At 45.4% G+C, this 20,196-nt stretch overlaps 1 protein-coding gene across 1 annotated transcript in view; it reads left to right on the top strand.

Moving 5' to 3' along the window:
* HMCN1 (hemicentin 1) overlaps positions 1–20,196 on the top strand; it is a 921,797-nt gene that overhangs the window by 493,724 nt on the left and 407,877 nt on the right. The window contains exons 55-62 of the mRNA XM_075322013.1: positions 2,329–2,442; positions 9,966–10,153; positions 12,902–12,998; positions 13,452–13,613; positions 15,703–15,816; positions 15,907–16,109; positions 16,242–16,323; positions 16,404–16,535. Coding sequence (XP_075178128.1) covers positions 2,329–2,442; positions 9,966–10,153; positions 12,902–12,998; positions 13,452–13,613; positions 15,703–15,816; positions 15,907–16,109; positions 16,242–16,323; positions 16,404–16,535 — 1,092 coding nt within the window. The remainder of the gene's footprint in view (positions 1–2,328; positions 2,443–9,965; positions 10,154–12,901; positions 12,999–13,451; positions 13,614–15,702; positions 15,817–15,906; positions 16,110–16,241; positions 16,324–16,403; positions 16,536–20,196) is intronic.

The raw sequence follows: 20,196 nt of genomic DNA, 5'->3' as shown, positions 1-20,196 counted from the left end.
TAATTAACCAATTGAGGGCAGGATTACAGGTCCTGTCCCACCCAAAGTCCCTAAAGCAGACAACCACCCACAGAGAGGGATAGGGCAACCGCCAGGGCCCATAGATCCCACGGGTTAGCGTCAGCGGGCACGGCTCCTTAGGCACACAGAAAGCCGGGAGCGGACTCCTGAGTTCCAAACCAGGCAGCCCACAATACACAAAAACAGTGCAGAGGAAAGGACAGCGACCACCAGCCCGGGTGGGAGGACCAGAGTACAACCGGCCGCGGCGGCCGGCCACCAGCACCTTGGTTTACCAAAAGACTTGTGTGATTCATTCAATTGTGAGTAACCAACTATGCCCTGGCCCATCTGGGCGTGCAAGTCCCTGCCATCGCCATACCCTGCACAGAGACACTGGGCCCCGGGGCAACCATCCCTACCCATGGAGGGGTTAACATCCGGCTGCCATTACATCTCCCCCGGGTATCCCACAACAGCAGCGGTGGTGTCCCACTTCACCACACACCGTGGGTAGCGTCACAGACATTTCTACAATCAATCTCGTACAAATACGTCCCCCCTTTTATTCGGAGTGTCCTTGCGACCCCCGGGTCCGGGGAACCCCTTGAGCCGTACCGTAGGCCCCGGATCTGAGCAGTGCCATAAGGGTTCCTTTGTGGCTTTGCAGTCTTTAGTCTACAATATGCAGAATCTACAATATGCACATTCCAATAAGAACAAGGAAAATCATTGTATACTGTAAATAAGTGTGTACAAACTTTATCCATTACTCTATGTGTTGAGGAAAGGTTTCAGAATACTGACACATAAATATATCTCCAAACAGAAGAACAGTGAACAAGCATATACTCATAAACATATTGTTTCAATAATTATTTATTTATTCTTTGTATTTATCCATTATTGGCATTTTTAAAAGGAGTTGTTACTGTATATCAAGACAACTTCTTTCTACATGGTAAGTTATTGGCCTCAGCAAAAAGCAGTCTCTTTCTTTGAAGATCTCAGGGTGTCAAAAAATTATGCAAACACTGCAGTCACTCATTTCTAGAGTTTTTTTTTTAAAGCAAACAATGGGTTATACATCTGCAAGACACCTTATGTACGCTTCGACCCAAAGGGGTACTTTGCACACTACGACATCGCAGGTGCGATGTCGGTGGGGTTAAATCGAAAGTGAGGCACATCCGGCGTCGCTGTCGATATTGGAGTGTGTAAATCGTTTTTGATACGATTAACGAGTGCAAAAGCGTTGAAATCGTATCATCGCTGTAGCGTCGGTCATTTCCATCATTTCGGAAGGACCGATGTTACGATGTTGTTCCTCGTTCCTGCGGCAGTACACATCGCTGTGTGTGAAGCCGCAGGAGCGAGGAACATCTCCTACCTGCGTCCTGTGGGTTCACGCCAGCTATGCGGAAGGAAGGAGGTGGGCGGGATGTTTATGTCCCACTCATCTCCGCCCCTCCGCTTCTATTGGCCGCCTGCCGTGTGACGTCGCTGTTATGCCGCACGACCCGCCCCCTTAGGAAGGAGGTGGTTCGCCGGCCAGAGCGACGTCGCAGGGCAGGTAAGTCCATGTGAAGCAGCCGTAGCGATAATGTTCGCTACGGCAGCTATCACAAGAGATTGCAGCTGCAACGGGGGCGGAGACTATCGCACTCGGCATCGCAAGCATCGGCTTGCGATGTCGTAGTGTGCAAAGCACCCCTTAGTATCGGTAAATATCGATAACTACTAAATGATCAATGTCATTAAATTGAACTAATAAGGAGAAGAAAGTCACACATAATAGAAGCGCACATCCAATGAGAAAAAATGAAAAATATTTATTGAATCCATAGAAACACACACAATATAAAATCAATTAAGACATACTCGTATATGAATCATGATCATGACCTCCACAGTTGAAAATATGCGCATATGGACAATAATAAGACCAATAATGATATATTTCAAGAAAGTGAGTGTGCAAAATTGGTGAGGATAATTTATTGTGTTCCCACAGCCCAAAAATGGTTAATAGGGGTAATACCGTATACAGTATGTCTATAGGCAAGGTAATGGTTTAATACCAATGTGACTATGCTGGATGTAAAATGGCAGAGACAATAGATCACAATCCCACACTCAAGTTATTAAATTGAACTAAAACCAAAATGACGACTAAGGAAATAAACCATATTCAAAATAAGTAAGAAAATATAGTATTTTCATTGTAGTAAAAATAAGAATATTTTATTTACTGTCAATTTATATATATTATTGGTCAATAAACCAGATACAGTACTATATGCTCTGGTGAACCTTTTTGCCTTTCAGGAGGGCATAGTTTACAGATTGCAAGGACACATCTGAAGGATGCTGGAACATATACTTGTGTCGCTGTCAATGAGGCAGGAGAAGACTCCTTACATTATAATGTTCAGATACTTTGTAAGTATTGCAGACTCCAGTCATGAAACTCCTCTGCCTAACTTTATGCTATTCTTAACTATATATATACCGTATGCATATGTGGCGCCCTGGACTAGACAGGTTGTCACAGATAACACACACAAACACCCCCACCCCTAGGACAGTAACATTAGTCAAACACAAAACCCTTGTTGCCTCCCTCCAGTGTCAGATGTCCACACCAGGTGGGGCGGAGCCAAGGCAGTTGGCCCCACCCACCGAGGAGTTCACAGGCCTGGAGGCGGGAAAAGGAGGAGATGAAGTTTGGAGGTCAAAGTGTGAGGAGTAAACACTGCAGGTGTCTGGGTTCGTGGCCAAGGCACTGACAGCAAGGTTGGCAGATGGTGGTGGCCGTCTGCAGGAGTGGTGGAGCAACGCGGAACCGTAGGACCAGGGTCGGGCGTTGGCCCGTCGGTACCGACCGGGGAGTGAAGTGAAGCCAGCACACACAGGCAGGGCCATCGGACCCCGACCAGGCTTGGAACCGCCGACAACAGACAAATCCGAATGTGACTGGAACCCCAGGGGTTTCCTAACAGCAAAAGTCCCGATTGAAGGCAACCGTCCACACCGTGAGGGTATACAGCCACCGCCAAAGGCTAGAGACCCAAGGGCCAGCGCCTGCGGGCACAACGGGCTCCTCCGGCACCCATACACCGGGGAGCGGACTACCGCTGGGAAGCCACAGTAGTCAAAACAGAACACTAAGGTGCAGGGAGAGACAGCCACCATCACCTGTCCAGGGAGAGACACAGCAGCCGGCTGCGGGTCCCGTCCATCCAGCCGTTTGGTTTACCGGAGACTTTGTGCCTCATTTGCTGAGTGAGTACACCCGTGCCATCCGGCACTGCGCCGCGCTGTCCCCGCAACCCTGCACCTCACCGACCCTGCCTTCTTGTCACATCACCGGGCCCCGGGACCACCAACCCCTACCCACGGAGGGGGAAAACAACATCCCAGCTGCTCCTCACCATCCCTCCCGGGATCCCCGTCACCAGCAGCGGTGGTGCCCATCTTCACCACAACCCGTGGGTGGCGTCACGGACTAAATCCCCAAACCAAATCACCTCCCCTTTCACTCACGGGCGAGGAGCGCCGCTCGAGTCCCCAGATCCGGACCACCACTCGAGCCACCGAGCAGCAGCAGGGGCAGCGCCGGACCCGAGCGTTAGCAAGCGCAGCGGCGTCCCCTCCGCCCGCGACAACTTGGCATCACGAACAGGATCTGACCCATCTACTTACCAGTAGAAGTGCGCCTTGTAGTCTCTGCCGGAGGTGTCCGGCCGAAAAATTTGAAGCGCCGCCATCTTTGGTGCGAAGATTTCCCACTCGAGCGTCTTCTCCGAGCAGGGAAGGTGCGAAAGCGAAGCCCCGCCCTCAACAAACGGAAGTGCTAGAAAGAACCAAGGGGGGGGCGGGTGAAGGCCTGCCCAATGTAGCCGAGGCTATAAAAGCGGGGACGCCAGGACTCTGCAGACCTTTGGTTCCTGGAATTCTGCCAGCAAACATGTCCGTCCCGTTCGGTGATGCCGAGATTCCCGAGCCCACGCCAGGAACAGCGGCGTGGGTGGAGGCCCTGACCGCACAAATGTGCTGCCGCCTTCAAACCCAGGTCCGGTTTTTGATGGAGCGCTGGGTGGCCGAGATGGAGGAAGTGGCGGCGGCCGTGCGGAGACGCGAGGTGGATGAAGTGTTGGAGGAGCGGGTAAGTGACCCATGCCCCTGTGTCCGAGAAGGACCGACCGCTGCGGCTGAGGGGCCCGGCCTGCGTCCGCTCACCCTCCTGCCTCCCCCGCCATCCATACTGGTTGCTGTTGCCCCTCCGCTCGGACCGCTACCACCGACATCGGTAGCGGAAGCTAACCCGTCCGCCCTAGAGGACCGGCCTGGGGGCGTTGTCCGGGAACGGCCTGTGCCCCTCCCGCTGCCCTGGAAGATTTCGCGGGAAGCGCCCGTTCGTGACAAGGAGCCATCGGCCCCGGAAGTGGCCGCACCTGAAGCCGTCCCGGCTCCGGCAGTCTACCCGGCTGTGGAAGAACCAGCCGCAGCAGGCCCGAAGGCCCAACCGGTGAGGCTAGCAGTGCCTGAGTCCCGCGCCTCGGCTGAGGCAGTGCCGGGCCGTCACTGCACAGCAGCAGTTCAGGCCACGTCACCGCAGGACCCCCACAAAAGAATACCGGTCGTGGCCGGTGTGGGTGCGGTCCAGCGGGGTCCGACCCGAGTGCAGGGGTCTGCCAACGCCCCTTATTGGGACAGGGAACCAAACCAGTTGGGCCGGGAGATTGCCGCCAGGGAGCAGCAGAGTGCCGAAGTGATGGTGTGGATGATTAAAGAGAAGGATGCACTCCGTCATGCCACCTTTCGGGTGCGGGGCCCAGTGTACGAGGGCCAAGTCCGGCAGTTTGACATGCGGAGAGGGTGCGGCTTCATCTACGAGCCGGGCCTGGAGGCCGAAGTATTTGTGGCCCGCCGCGATGTAAATTCGCACCTCCCCACGGGCCATCCAGGTTGCGATCTGTTGCCGGGTGACCTGGTAACCTACACCCGACACTGCGGGGAAAGGGGCTGGTTTACCCTAGATGTAAAGCAAAGGGAGAGCCGCGGGCGGAGTGCAGACGTGGACCCAGCCCCCTCTTCCACCGAGCCGTCCGGATATCGAGCTGGAAGAGGTCCTGGAGGAGTGTGACCTCAAGTAGTGGCAGCGGCTCACCACTGCATACCGTTGTCCCCCGTTGGGACCCTCAGCAGTTTTGAATGAATCAGAAAATCAACCGAGTTTCACCTGATTGTTGTCAGTAATTACCCCGGCCGTTGCCGGCAAGTTGTCCCTGGAGGGATTTAAGTTTTGCATGAGGAACTGCTCATGGACATGGCCGAGAACTTGCAGGCCACCCACGAACTTGTGGGCTTGTAAATAAGTTGAGGGTTGATTTTCCGTCAGTGCCGCCTCCGGAGAGGCAGATTGGAGGAAGGGCCCGCAGCAGAGCAGACTGGGGCCCGGCCACCACTAGGACCGGTGGCCATCCTCCGGGGGTCAGGGGTCCCCCAAGGACGTGGGGTTCCCTGAAGTGACAGCCTGAACCTGGACTGGGGTCAAGGGGTGCTGCCCACTTCTTAGGGGCAGCATCAGGGCTAGGTTGCTTGGGTGGGAGAGCGGAAGACATCCGTCCGTCCGTGATTAAACTGTTTTTATGTGTAACGTTCAAGTGACCTAACAAATATGCTTGTGTTGAAATGTTGATCGTTTTGATATGTTATTTATCCCCTTTTTCTACAGTTGAACAAAAATAAAACCGGTGATGGACGGGCAGCCCGCGGACGGTCTGCGTTTTACCAAGGGGGAATGTGGCACCCTGGACTAGCCAGGTCGTCACAGATAACACACACAAACACCCCCACCCCTAGGACAGTAACATTAGTCAAACACAAAACTCTTGTTGCCCCCCCTCCAGTGTCTGATGTCCACACCAGGTGGGGGCAGAGCCAAGGCGGTTGGCCCCACCCACCAAGGAGTTCACAGGTCTGGAGGCGGGAAAAGCAGGAGATGAAGTTTGGAGGTCAAAGTGTGAGGAGTAAACACTGCAGGTGTCTGGGTTCGTGGCCCAGGCACTGACAGCAAGATTGGCAGACGGTGGTGGCCGTCTGCAGGAGTGGTGGAGCAACGCGGAACCGAAGGACCGGGGTCGTTGGCCCGCCGGTACCGACTGGGGAGCGAAGTGAAGCCAGCACACACAGGCAGGGCCATCGGACCCCGACCAGGCTTGGAGCCGCCGACAACAGACAAATCCGAATGTGACTGGAACCCCAGGGGTTTCCTAACAGCAAAAGTCCCGATTGAAGGCAACCGTCCACACCGTGAGGGTATACAGCCACCGCCAACGGCTAGAGACCCAAGGGCCAGTGCCTGTGGGCACAACGGGCTCCTCCGGCACCCATATACCGGGGAGCGGACTACCGCTGGGAAGCCACAGTAGTCAAAACAGAACACTAAGGTGCAGGGAGAGACAGCCACCATCACCTGTCCAGGGAGAGACACAGCAGCCGGCTGCGGGTCCCGTCCATCCAGCCGTTTGGTTTACCGGAGACTTTGTGCCTCATTTGCTGAGTGAGTACACCCGTGCCATCCGGCACTGCGCCGTGCTGTCCCCGTAACCCTGCACCTCACCGACCCTGCCTTCTTGTCACATCACCGGGCCCCGGGGCCACCAACCCCTACCCACGGAGGGGGAAAACAACATCCCAGCTGCTCCTCACCATCCCTCCCGGGATCCCCGTCACCAGCAGCGGTGGTGCCCATCTTCACCACAACCCGTGGGTGGCGTCACGGACTAAATCCCCAAACCAAATCACCTCCCCTTTCACTCACGGGCGAGGAGCGCCGCTCGAGTCCCCGGATCCGGCCCACTGCTCGAGCCACCGAGCAGTAGCAGCCGCAGCGCCGGACCCGAGCGTTAGCGCGCAGCAGCGGCATCCCCTCCACCTGCGACACATATATATACAGTATATATATATAAATATACACACACACACACACACACACACCGTATTTTTCGCTTTATAAGACGCACCTGATTATAAGACAAAGGGAAAAGAAATTTTTTTTTAATGTTAAATGGGGTCCGTCTTATAATGGGAGTATCCGTCTAACAAATCATATAGGGTGTATGTCCATCATAGTCCCCCCATCCTAAAATTAGCCCCCTTAATCTGGATATGGCTGCCTTATATTGAATATAGCCCCCTTATGCTGGCACACGTCCCCCAGTGATACCACATGTCCCCCATTGATGGCACACGTCCCTTATTGATGGCACACGTCCCCTATTGCTGGCACATGTCCCCTACAGCTGGCACAGGTCTCCTAAAGATGACACATGTCTCCTACAGCTGGCACAGGTCTCCAATGGATGGCACACGTCCCACTGTGCTGCCTATGGCCCCCTATGGATGGCACATGTCCCCTTGTGCTGTTCATGGCCCCCTATGGATGGCACACATTCCCCTGTGCTGCCCATGGCCCCCTATGGATGACACCCGTCCCCCTGTGTTTGATGTGGCCCCCTATGGATGGCACAAATCACCCTGTGTTTCATATAGCCCCCTATGGATGACACATGTCCCCCTGTGCTGCCCATGGCCCCCTATGGATGACACACATCCCCCTGTGTTTGATGTGGCCCCCTATGGATGGCACACATCCCCCTGTGTTTGATATGGCCCCCTATGGATGGCACACGTCCCCCTGTGCTGTCCATGGCCCCCTATGGATAGCACATGTCCCCCTGGGTTTGATATGGCCCCCATGCTGCTGCCCATAGTAAAATAAAAAACTCTTTACTTACCTCCTCCAGCACTGTCCTCTCGGTCTCTCCCTTGATACTGCTGAGCTCCTGCACTTCCTGCTTCTCGGTGCCGGTCATGTGATCGGCACAGCAGAGTAACATCATCTCTGAGTGCCTGATCACAGCGGCAGCAGGAAGACCGGGGAGACACGCTGGAGGAGGTAAGTAAAGAGTTTTTTATTTTGCTATGGGCAGCAGCATGGGGGCCATATCTAACACAGGGGGGGGCATATGCCATCAAAGGGGGCGGAGGCACATATAATATGCGCCGCACCCCCAGCCCATTACCGTAGTGCGGTTTCAGCACCACGGTGATGGACAGCGGCAGTGCATATTATATGAGTGGGAGCAGGAGATCTCCGGCTGCCTCCTGCAGCTTTCACCAGCCTCCACCAGCCTGCCTCAGCGTCCAGCACTGCTCCAGAGCTGCCCCCACCTCCCCTGGGTCCTGCAGTATATATACCGTATATTCCGATTATAAGACGCACCCCCTAATTGCCCCCAAAATTTGGGAGAACAAAAGTGCGTCTTATAAAGCGAAAAATACGGTATATATTATTAGTTTGCAGTGTATTTGTTACCAGAATGCTCTCTACATTTTTGCAATCAAACAAAACATTTCAGCATTATTTCAAATGTCAATACTGTACTTTGAGATTATTTTCTTTTTATGCCTCTGATCAGAGTGACTTTACAAATAAAGGTAATTTAGGAGAAACAATCAACAATACATCACTTCAAAAATAACATCTGCTTAAATCATGTAAAATCATAAGGTAGGTTATTCTGAAGCATTTAAATAAAAATTATTTTATTCTGGTGGTGTTATTCTCTTTATAATTGTGTCCCATTAACTGTTTTTTTGTGAATCTACTGTAAATTATAATAGAGGCTTGTGCGTATTTCTGCTAAAAATGTTGCCACAAATCTATAAAAATGCCCTCTCTCCCCCTAAACCATTAAGAAGAAAAAAAATAACATGCACTACTTTTGAGAAAAGTTCCCAAATATGAAGAGGGTGAAATCCTCAACCATATTAAGCTTAATGCATATTTATGAAATACACGGCATTCTCCAAAATCTTATTTATAATAGCCCTATTCATTTTCATTCAACTGAAATCTGATAAGTACATTTGCAGGAAATGAACTTACTAATTATAATTATTATTATTATTATTATTATTATTATTATTATTAATATTTTAAGAGATGTTGCACACTAGGTCAAACGTGTCCAGTTTTTGCTCTAATTTTATTCTGAATGCTCCCCTGAGTATTCTGTTGTTTTTTTAAAATCATTTTTATGTTCTTTACCAAAGGAGTAGTGCTCATAGGCTAATAATATAGAGCAGTCTAAGGACACTCCCCTAGAGAATCATGTCAGACATTTTTTCGCTAATGACCATAATTATTGGCTATCTCTAGAACTGTAAGGGTGGCTTTACACGCTGCGACATCGCTAGCCGATGCTAGCGATGGCGAGCGTGATAGCACACGCCCATATCGTTATGCCGATATGTGAAGATCGCTGCCGTAGCGAACATTATCGCTACGGCAGCGTCACATATACTTACCTGCTCGGCGACGTCGCTGTGACCGGCGAACCGCCTCCTTTCTAAGGGGGCGGTTCGCTCTGCGTCACAGCGACGTCACTAAGTGGCCGCCCAATCAAAGTGGAGGGGCGGAGATGAGCGGGACGAACATCCTGCCCACCTTCTTCCTTCCTCATTGCTGGCGTGTGGCAGTTAAGGAGAGGTTCCTTGTTCGTGCAGCGTCACACGTAGCGATGTGTTCTGCGCAGGGACGAGGATCAACTTCGCCCAAGCGACAGCAGCGATAATTGGGAGAGGACCCCCATGTCAACGAGGAGCGATTTTATATGCTTTTGCACCGATTCAAAATCGCTCCTAGGAGTCACACACAACGAGATCGCTACAGCGGCCGGATGTTCATCACAAAATCCGTGACCCCAACGAGATCGCTGTAGCGATCTCGTAGCGTGTAAAGCCCACTTAAGGCAAACTAAAAAAATTAGGAATACTCAGTGAAGCAGCGGAAATTAGAATTTGAGCAAAAACTGCCCACTTTTTACCTTGTGACAAGTGTTCTTTAAATTAAATTATTGTATAGAGCCTATAACATTATCATTTCTGTTTAGTACCTCCAACGTTTGAAGTAAACACAGAAAATTTATCAGAGGAAATAACATCTTTAGAAAATCAAACTGTATTGCTGAATTGTACTGTGAGAAGTCATCCTGCTCCAAATGTAACCTGGCTGAAGGATGGGCAAGCAATAAAGGAAGGAAACCAATACCAGATTTTATCTGGTGGAAGATACCTGCAGGTTTGTAACATATCACGTTGTGTTCATATATGATTACTTATACAGCATGTGAAATAAATATTGAACACATCACCAATTTTCTAAGTAAATATATTTCTAAAAGTGTTATGGACATGCATTTCTCACAAGGTGTTGGAACAATCCATACAATTGACTTAAGGGCTATTTACACGCTGCGACATCGCTAACAATATAGCGTTGGGGTCACGGTGTTTGTGATGCACATCCGGCGCCGTTAGCGACATCGCAGCATGTGACACCTAGGAGCGACCTTAAACGATCGCAAAAGAGACAAAAATCGTTGGTATATGAGAAGTCGTTCATTTACTAAAAATCGTTGTCTCATACGTAGCGAGGTTGTTCGTCGTTCCTGCGGCACCACAGATCGCTATGTGTGACACCGCAGGAACGACGAACATCTCCTTACCTGCGACCATCGGCAATGAGGAAGGAAGGAGGTGGGCGGCATGTTTCGGTCACTCATCTCCGCCCCTCCTCTGCTATTAGACGGCCGTTTTGTGACGTCGCTGTGACACCGAACGCACCTCCCCCTTGAAGGAGGGATTGTTCGGCGGTCACAGTGACATCGCAGAACAGGTATGTGCGTATGACGCTGCCGTAGCGATAATGTTCGCTAGGGTACCGATCACCACATATCGCACCAACGGGTGCAGGTGCTATCACTCGCGACATCGTTAGCAATCGCTAGCGATGTTGCAGTGTGTAAAGCACCCTATAGACAAAAAAATCAAACCATACATATCCATAAATTAAGTTATGTGTAATAATGAGCAATAACACAGAAAAATCTATTGAACACACTTACTGAAATGTATTTGATACTTCGTACAAAAGACTTTGTTGGTGATGACAGCTTCAAGATGCCTCCTGCATGGAGAAACTAGTCGCATGCAATGCTAAGGTGAGAATTTGCAAATTCTTCCACACAAACACTCTTCAAATCATGGAAGATCCACAAACTCCTTCTATGAATTCTGAGAATAGGTTCCTTCCATAATTTTTCTATTGGATTTAGGTCAGGTGATTGGCTGGGTCATTCTAGCAGCTTTATTTTCTTCTGTGCAACTAATTGAGAGTTCCCTTGGCTGTGTGTTTGAGATCATTGTTTTGCAGAAATGTCCACCCTCATTTTATCTTCATCATCCTGGTAAATGACAGCAGATTTTTATCATGAATATCTAGGTACATTTGTCCTTTCATCCTTCATTCAATTATATGAAGTTTGCCAAAGCTGTATGCTGAAAAACAGCCACACACCATGATTTTCCTACTCCCAAACTTCACTTTTGGCATGGCGTTTTTGTGGTGATATACTGTGTCTTTTGGCATCCAAACATGCTGTATATTATGTCATCCAAAGAGTAAATTTTGGTCTTACCAGTTGAGATGAGCGTACTCGTGGAAGTTATGGTTTGCTGGGTTCAGCTGGACTTTAGATAAAGTTAAGTTCGAGACCTGGATTTGACCTGAACTTGATCCTAGAGCCCGATGTTTTTTTTTTGTCACACTACTTCTGAAAACATTGTTGTTACTTCCCATCTGAGCCATTGAGAGCTCACACTAGGCCTAGCCGAGTACCAACCATAACTGAGTATTCCAATGCTCAATCAAGTGGTTAGGATACGTACAGCACTCAAACTCTGAACTCGGACACTGAGTTTTTTAAAAGTCTTTGTTCAGTACGAACCCTGAACTTTGCAGTTTGGTTTCGCTCATCTCTAACCAGACTATATTCTCCCAGAATTTCATAGACTTCTCTAAATGTTGTTGAGCAAACGTTAAAGATGCTTGAACATGTTTTTGTTCAGCAGTAGAGTCTTCCGTGGTGAGCGGGCATACAGGCCATAGAGGGTGAGTGCATTACTTATTGTTTTCTTTGAAGCAATCAAACTTGCTGATTCCAAGTCTCTCTAGCTCTATAAAGGTGGTCCTTGGCTCTTGGACCACTCTTTTGATAATTATTTTCACTCATGTCTGAAATATTGCTTGGAGCACCTGGTCATATCTGGCTTATGGGGAAATGATGTTCTTTCCACTTGTGTGTTATGTACTGCTCACTGGAACCTTTAGTAGTTTATAAATCTTCTGTATTTTATTTATTATTTATTATTTTCTGTAACCAATGCCATCAGTATGTTTTTCAACAATAAGATTGTGAAGGTCTTGAGTCAACTGACTGGTTTTACCCATCATGGGATGTTTCTTGTTTTGCACTTTGGTAATGAGGCACCTTTTTATGGGCCATCAGTTGAAGTAGCAGATTTTATTTTTCACTATGTGGCAGGATTGCTTTCTATTTACTGATAGATTTCAGCTGGTATCATGACTTTCCATGGCTTTTTGCACCTCTCTTTATGCGTGCAATACTTTTTCCCATTATTACACATCACTAAATTTATGGACATCTATGGTTTGATTTCTTTGCATGTATGGATTGGATGGGTTGTTGCCAACATCTGATGAGAAATTCATGCCAATAGCTCCTTTAGAAATATATTTACTTAGAAAATTGTTGATGTGTTCAATATTTATTTCACCTGTTGTATGTGTATATAATAATGGATATGTAAATCTTGGTTTGACTTCAGTAAATTCAAAAGTAAAAGAAAATGTTATGTAAAACTGTACTAGAAATATGTTGAAAATCTCATCGACTGTTTCCATTTATAATAGGACAATTATTAATTCATGTATTAACTGATACTTTCTCTTTCTTTGACTTTTTAGATAAAAAGTGCACATTTAATGAATACTGGTCGATATGTGTGCGTTGTCAAGAATGTGGCAGGAAGTGCTGAGAAAATGTTTAACCTGAATATTAATGGTAAAACATTTTATTTTATTGTTGTTATGCCATTCCTTACTATAAAGGTAGGGATAGTTAAATAGAGGGAGAAAGTAGGCAATTTCATGAGGTGTAGACAAGCTGTCGCTTGGGCAAGTTCCAGTTTACTGCCTGTGTTTTGGGAACATATTACAATAAATAAACACCCACAAATTTTAGCAGTTTTTCAGAATGAATGAAATAGGAGGTGGTGAAAAGGCTTATATGTGGAGAAAGACAGATATTTCACTGGATTTATAAAACGTTTGTTAAGAGAACAGTGACTATTTAATAGTCAATTATCTTTAATATGAAGAGCAGATAAAAAGTTTGCATAAGATTAGAAAAAGTATTTTTTATTGCATCTCCATGTGTTGTACCTAACTTGGAATTTATGTAAGAAGTTATATAAGACCTAGAGTTTGATGCTAGTGTTATGCCATCCCATTGCAGTTCCTCCAAGAATCATAGGAAGCATCTATGAAAATGTCACTATTGTAGAAGACAATTTCATTTCTCTGACATGTGAAGTCACTGGATTTCCATTACCTATAATCAGTTGGCTGAAGCAAGGAATTGTTCTTAGACCAAACACACATCACTTTATTGTGCCAGGTAAGATGGATTTACAATGTACACATGTTTTCTTAGAGAACTATTGCTGCATTTATAGTTTTTATTGCACTGTATATATGGATCCTTCAGTACTGGATGTAATGACACAAGGAGCCTGACCTTAGTAATGCAATGGAGTTTATAGCTGCTGAAGTTAATTAAATTTAGATATTGTGGAAAAAACTGAATGCACTAAGGCGTACCTGTAGCATGTGTGACTCAGGGGATACAAGCAAAGAAAACTTCACTGTTCAAGACAAAATTATCAGTTCATAGGGCTCTAGTTCAGTGGCCAGGTCAATATTCTAGAGCCATTGTGCAGGAGCCATGTAAACTGCCTCCTACAGTACCTGCCTGCATCTCCGGCTTCTTTTTTGGTTAGTGAGATCATTGTTGCAGTGTAACACAAACACAATGTTGCGCCATGTCATTTAATCGAAAGAGGTGTTGAATATTCCCTCAGGGTAGTCCAGTAGCCAGATAGTATATAAAGGAATTTACCCCAATTATTTAAAAATAGACTTTATTGTAGCAAGCTAAAAAATTAAACCCATAGACACAAATATAATACACACGGTGTCTTCACCGGAATTATCCAAACAGACAGGCAAATAAATATATATATACTAATACATTGGTATTCCTTCACTAGTCCCACACACCATCCAGATGGTTAATCATCCTCAGGTGCGCATAGATGTAATACTCTTTCAAAGAGCATAAAGGAAATCTGAAGCAGTATATATATTATAGCAACTCATTTGTTGCATGTAGCTGATTGACACAGAATGTCCACAGTATCAACCAGCTACTCACATCTACTATTGCCTGTCAGAGTTTATTGTGGAACCAATCCAGGAGGCAGATAGGCCTAACTGCTGCCTCAGTGCCTGGCTCCAACACCTCACCCAGTTCACAACGCCTAAAAAATATATGCACTGACAGATATATGAGGGCTACCCTCAATGCACCCTATTGATGTTCCTTAATGACCGCCATACCATAGCCCTATTAATGGCTATGACTACAGCGGAATCCAGTCAGACACAAGGAGATGATAAGGACTACCCTACCATAGATGTACACACCAAGGAATGCCTAATAGGTCATTCCCAACAGAACAGAGGCCTAATCTAAATAGAAAACCACAGCTGAACTGTTATTTCAAAAGTTAGGTGTGCACAAAGGAGTGCTCATAGAGTCATTCCATACAGAACAGACATTTCATGACAATACATAGATCATAGTCTGACCTGTTACAATAATATTTTAGCAATCAAAAATAACACAGAGATTTGTCAAAGATGGTACACAGTCCAATGGCTAAGGATATTGCTTGGTATGAATTCTTGATAGAATAATTAGAAATCACACATCCACTGAAGTCCCATTTTTAGAAGAGATATTCCGTCAATCTTCGTGGATTAAATTGAGCTTTTATGTAGAAAACAGGATATCCCAGCTTCCACTGGCGGTATTCAAAACCGGACAGACTGTGCTTATTTGATGGCTTTCAAACATTAGGATACAGCTTATACCTCACACCTTGACACGTTACCCCCCTTGTAAGATAGAGCCAAGGGGTTCATCAGGAGGTTTTATTGATAGAATCCATAAGTTTATGCCAACATTCAATACGGATCCTAAACACCTCAAATGACCTGTACAGGGCAGAGCAAGACCGATGCAGCGGCACTGACACAGCTCAGAAATCCCTCCAGTTGATGGATTAACCAAACGTCATGATTATCCCCGATGTGGAGCTTCACATGGCAGCTGTGTCAGTGCCACTGCATCGGTCTTGCTCTGCCCTGTACAGGTCATTTGAGGTGTTTAGGCTCCGTATTGAATGTTGGCATAAACTTATGGATTCTATCAATAAAACCTCCTGATGAACCCCTTGGCTCTATCTTACAAGGGTGGAAATGCGTAGAGGTGTGAGGTATAAGCTGTATCCTAATGTTTGAAAGCCATCAAATAAGCATAGTGTGTCCGATTTTGAATACCGCCAGTGGAAGCTGGGATATCCTGTTTTCCAACAGATTTTGCAATGCATTGTTTCTCTGTAATCAAATATTTTTCTCTGTAGGAGGCAGAACGTTGCAGATTCATCAAACCAAGCTGCCAGATGCTGGAGAATATGTATGTGTTGCCAGTAATCAAGCTGGAAAAGCCAAGAAAACATTCTCTCTTAATGTGTATGGTCAGTCCTTATCACACTCGTGAGAACAATACTATGTGGCAGATTTTCATTCTTCAGTAAAATTCTCCTATCTGTACATTATTACTGCAGTGGCTCCTACCATAGTCAGCAACAGCGGAGACTCCAGCCCCCAGGTGGATATAGGCATTTCTACATCAACGCTCTTGACATGTGAATCTGATGGAATCCCGGCACCTGTGATAAGCTGGTATAAGAACAGCCAATTGATTGCTGAATCCACTAATATTAGGATTCTTGAGAGAGGGAAAATCCTGAACATTGTCAGTGCTCAGGTGAGTCAATTCCCAGATTCACCATCAGTCTTCTGCTAATGGCACTTTCTAAGTTGAAAGACAATTTGAGGTTAGCCCACTGGAGCACCAAGTATTAAAGTTTTCTATCATCATCTTAAATGCTTGTTCCAGGTATCTGATACAGGAGAATATGAATGTATTGCCACAAATGTCGTGGGTCAAGACAAGAAGAATTTTTTTCTGAATGTTCATGGTAAGGTGTTGTGAATTCTTGATTATAGACTGATGACAAAGCTCTAAATGGGATATAACGTGTGTGAACTTTGTTTTCAGTGCCTCCCAGGATACAAGGACCACCAGTAGAGTATCAAACTGGGACAATTAAAAACACTGTTCTGCTTTCATGTGATGCTTATGGAATTCCAACACCAACATTAATTTGGCTGAAGGATGGGAGTCAGATAAGTAAGTATAGGCCCCAATATAGCGCAGTTCACACCATTACTAGTGATCACTCATGAGTGAAATACAGTTTTGCTAAACTTAATATTTAACTATCTAAAATGATTGGCATTGATACCTGTGGGGCCAGAATGCAAAACATAATAAAAAATAATCATTTTTTTTAATAAAGGCTCCCATATACAGTAGTTTGCTAATAGCCAATTTCCCCAAACCGCCTGACTCTACCCGAACATAATGTTGAATTCAAATTCCCGATCCTTTAGTTTTCAGTGGAGATATGATCCGGTCAGAGATGGCGATGTTCATATTTATTGAAAAGTCTGAAGTGATAACTATCAGACGAGTAGTGTAAGCTATCTAAGGGATCGATTACGCAACCAGATAATCATTTAAACTATGAGATATAACTCCCAATTAGCCAACAATATCAGACAAGTGTTTTTATAGGACAAGTATCAAGAATGAAATAGTTAAATAGCGATCGCTACATTGTAACACGGAGCATCGTGCACTGTGCTAACACAGGCAGAAAATCTGAAGTTTAGGATCATCAATGTTCAGATCCCAACAATGATACTAATTATATGAAATACATAAGTGCCCTAAGTATTGTACAAACATTTCTACTGATAGTGTACAAGGGTAATGTAATCGAAGTAACACTAAAATATTCAAGAATAATTTTCACCGTCTTATATGAACATATTTGCTTTAATAATGAAGATGATGAACAAGTTATTGGACTATGGACTCATTCCAGTGCTCCACCTGCTACTGAACAATGTCCCCAGAGCACGATCAGCCAATCACTGAAAGCCTTACCTATGCAGGACTTAAATTCCCACTCAACTGGGAGGAACAAAATTTTGTTCTCTCACATTAATAATTTTTGCACGATAAATGAATGTTTCTGGAACGTTTAGTCACCGAACCCATTCAAATTAAATCTATTGTGAATGATTGGTCATTAATGTTAGGATCTGAAGGTTTGCCTAACAGTGTAAATACATCTGCTGTATGGCACCTTTAGATCCTTTAGTATTTTATTTTGTTAAAGATTTGGCTTTAGTATGATATGTTCTTGGACCCAGTATGGTACTATTCTGATTCATTTTTATTGTTTTCCTTTTTCTGTTTTACCCATTCACAATATATAATGTTGATTGGAGATTTGCTGGTGGCTGTTAACCAGTTAAATCACGCTGTCAATCTCTGACAGTGGGATTTAGCACGCATCGCCAAGGGGGCGTATTATTCCCTACTGCCATCTGTGCGCTCATGACTAGAGATGGGCAAACCCGCAGATGGTCGGATTCTCCAGATCTGGCCGGACTTAAAAAAGAATTGCGGTTTGGGACCGAACTTGACCCAAACTTCAGCCAGGACCCCGAACACCATATAATTCTATGGGGACCTGAACTTTAGTGCCATAAAACTGTGCTAGTAGGGGTCAGGGGCTTGCCAAAGAAAGCAAAGTGGGGATTAAAGCAGGACAATTATACTTAACGAGTTTTCATACAGCTGTCACACTCCTTCTGGGTCCGCTCATTAAACCTTATGAATATTCACTGTTTCCTTGGCCTAGCCTCTGTGACAGTGTTTGTGATTGGTTGAAACAAGACTGCAGTCCCACCCTCTGTCCTGGCATCTGTGATTGGTTGCCATCACATTAGCTGTCTTGGTCTCCAAAGTGGATTGTTAAATAAACAATTCGAAAAAATGGTAAAGGATCCCCCATATTTCGATACCTAGCATAGATAATGCAGCCAGCTGGAGCATGTGGTCCCTCCCAATTTTGATATCCAGACAAGATAAAGCAAACAGCTGGGGGCTGGTGTGCTCAGGCTGGGAAGATCCATGGGTTTTGGGCCCTCCCCAGTCTAAAATAGCAGCTTGCAGATGCCCCATAAGTGGCACATCCCTTATATGTGCCAATTCCCATGCTTTCTCCAATTTATTAACTTCCCAAATAGCCCTGCAGGTCCGACATAATCCACACCACAACATGCTACGAGGATCCCAGCTCTGCTACATTCTGATGTCACAGTGCATGGTCACATTAGAAAACGTAACCTCTCTGCAGATATAGAAAATTTCAGAGTAAAAAATCAACCATACAGAAAACCAACTTTCAGTAACTCGATTTTGACAGCAGATTCCTGCCATCTACCACATGTAAAAAAGAATATTCCTGTGGGTGAATTGATGATAATAAAGAGAAGTAGCTTGGATGATGTCACTTATTTGATGGAAGCTGATAATACCTGTGAGAGATTGCGGATCCAGGGTTATCCATAGTGAACATTATCTTGAGCTCTGAACATTGTAAAATCAACTAAAAGGGTAGGACCATAGACCTTCCAAGCCTGATAGTATCAGACCCCAGATGTCTGCTTTACCTTTGCTGATTACCAAAAATAGGGTGGAGCCCAAGTCATTTTTATAAATTATTTATTTATTAGGTTAAACAAGGCTAAACACCCTTTAGTGCCACATGAAAGGCACTAAAGGTTCCAAGAGTATAATATGTAGGAGGGGTTGTGACTTTTAAAGGTACAGGATATCCATCTCTCTACCTATTCTATCTAATATAACTATCATCTATCTAGCTATTTCTTTATATTTGTGTGTCTGTATATATGTGTTTGTGTATATGGGGACGCTGAACTCTTTGTTTTGGGCAGTCTCTTGCTTGTTCTGCTGCCTGTGTTGCAGCCAACTTTATTGATACCTAATATGTTTTGTTTAGATGTGTTTTTATTGCATTTATGCTGTGCAAATGCACTAAAAAACACATATGTATTTTTTTACCTGCGGATTTTCTGCATCTAAAGCAAGTCTATGAGGAAATTTGGCACAGAAACCTCAGCGCATTCGCAAGATAAATTGACATGCTGTGGCTTGGAAAAACGTAAAGCGTAAAAAAGATGCACAGTGCACATAGGATTTCGATTAATCCTATCTACTTTGCTTGTACTGTAAAATGCTGTGTTTCTGATGCAGAGAAAATACGCATTGTAAAAATTGCAGGTAGCACTCATCATGGGCACATACCCTCACACAGATGGTTTGTCTGCTGGAATTAAGTGCAACATTCTAACATGAAGCTTCAAGTGAAAGTCATAAATCATCAATGTAAATACACATTCATAGAAACTCACTTTTCAAATTCTTAAAATGGTCATTTATAACTCACAATTCCCAATTACCAAGATTTTATCCTAGTGTACAGTGACAAACGAAAGGGTAACAATGTTTTGAACTTTTGACTTTCAGTCTTGATATCTCACCATCCACTACATATTTAAGTATGAGACTACGTTTATTTTAGAGACAATCATCTTGGCTATCTCATACATAAATTTGACTTTTAACTACGTAGCATATGATTACTTATGCAGATTCTTGTCATGTTACTGCATTGTTACTGTTTTGCGCCTGGTGTTTGAAAACAAGATTCTTCGTTTATGCTACAAATTGCAACCTGTTCTCACATTCCTTAATAGGTTCTCAAGAAAACATAAACAGCATCATCTAGCTCACCAATAGCAGTCTCTCGGCCAAGAAGATTACCAAACTGCATCATGTGAGGCCAGGACAGTTGGAAAAATACAAAATGAAGTCCATAAATCCATTCAAAATCCATGAGGTGGACGTCCAA

The sequence above is a fragment of the Anomaloglossus baeobatrachus genome, chromosome 8 (assembly GCF_048569485.1).
Source record: "Anomaloglossus baeobatrachus isolate aAnoBae1 chromosome 8, aAnoBae1.hap1, whole genome shotgun sequence".
NCBI classification, from domain to species: domain Eukaryota; kingdom Metazoa; phylum Chordata; class Amphibia; order Anura; family Aromobatidae; genus Anomaloglossus; species Anomaloglossus baeobatrachus.
Note: the sequence above shows the minus strand (reverse complement) of the source record. Positions and strands in the feature narration are given on the sequence as shown.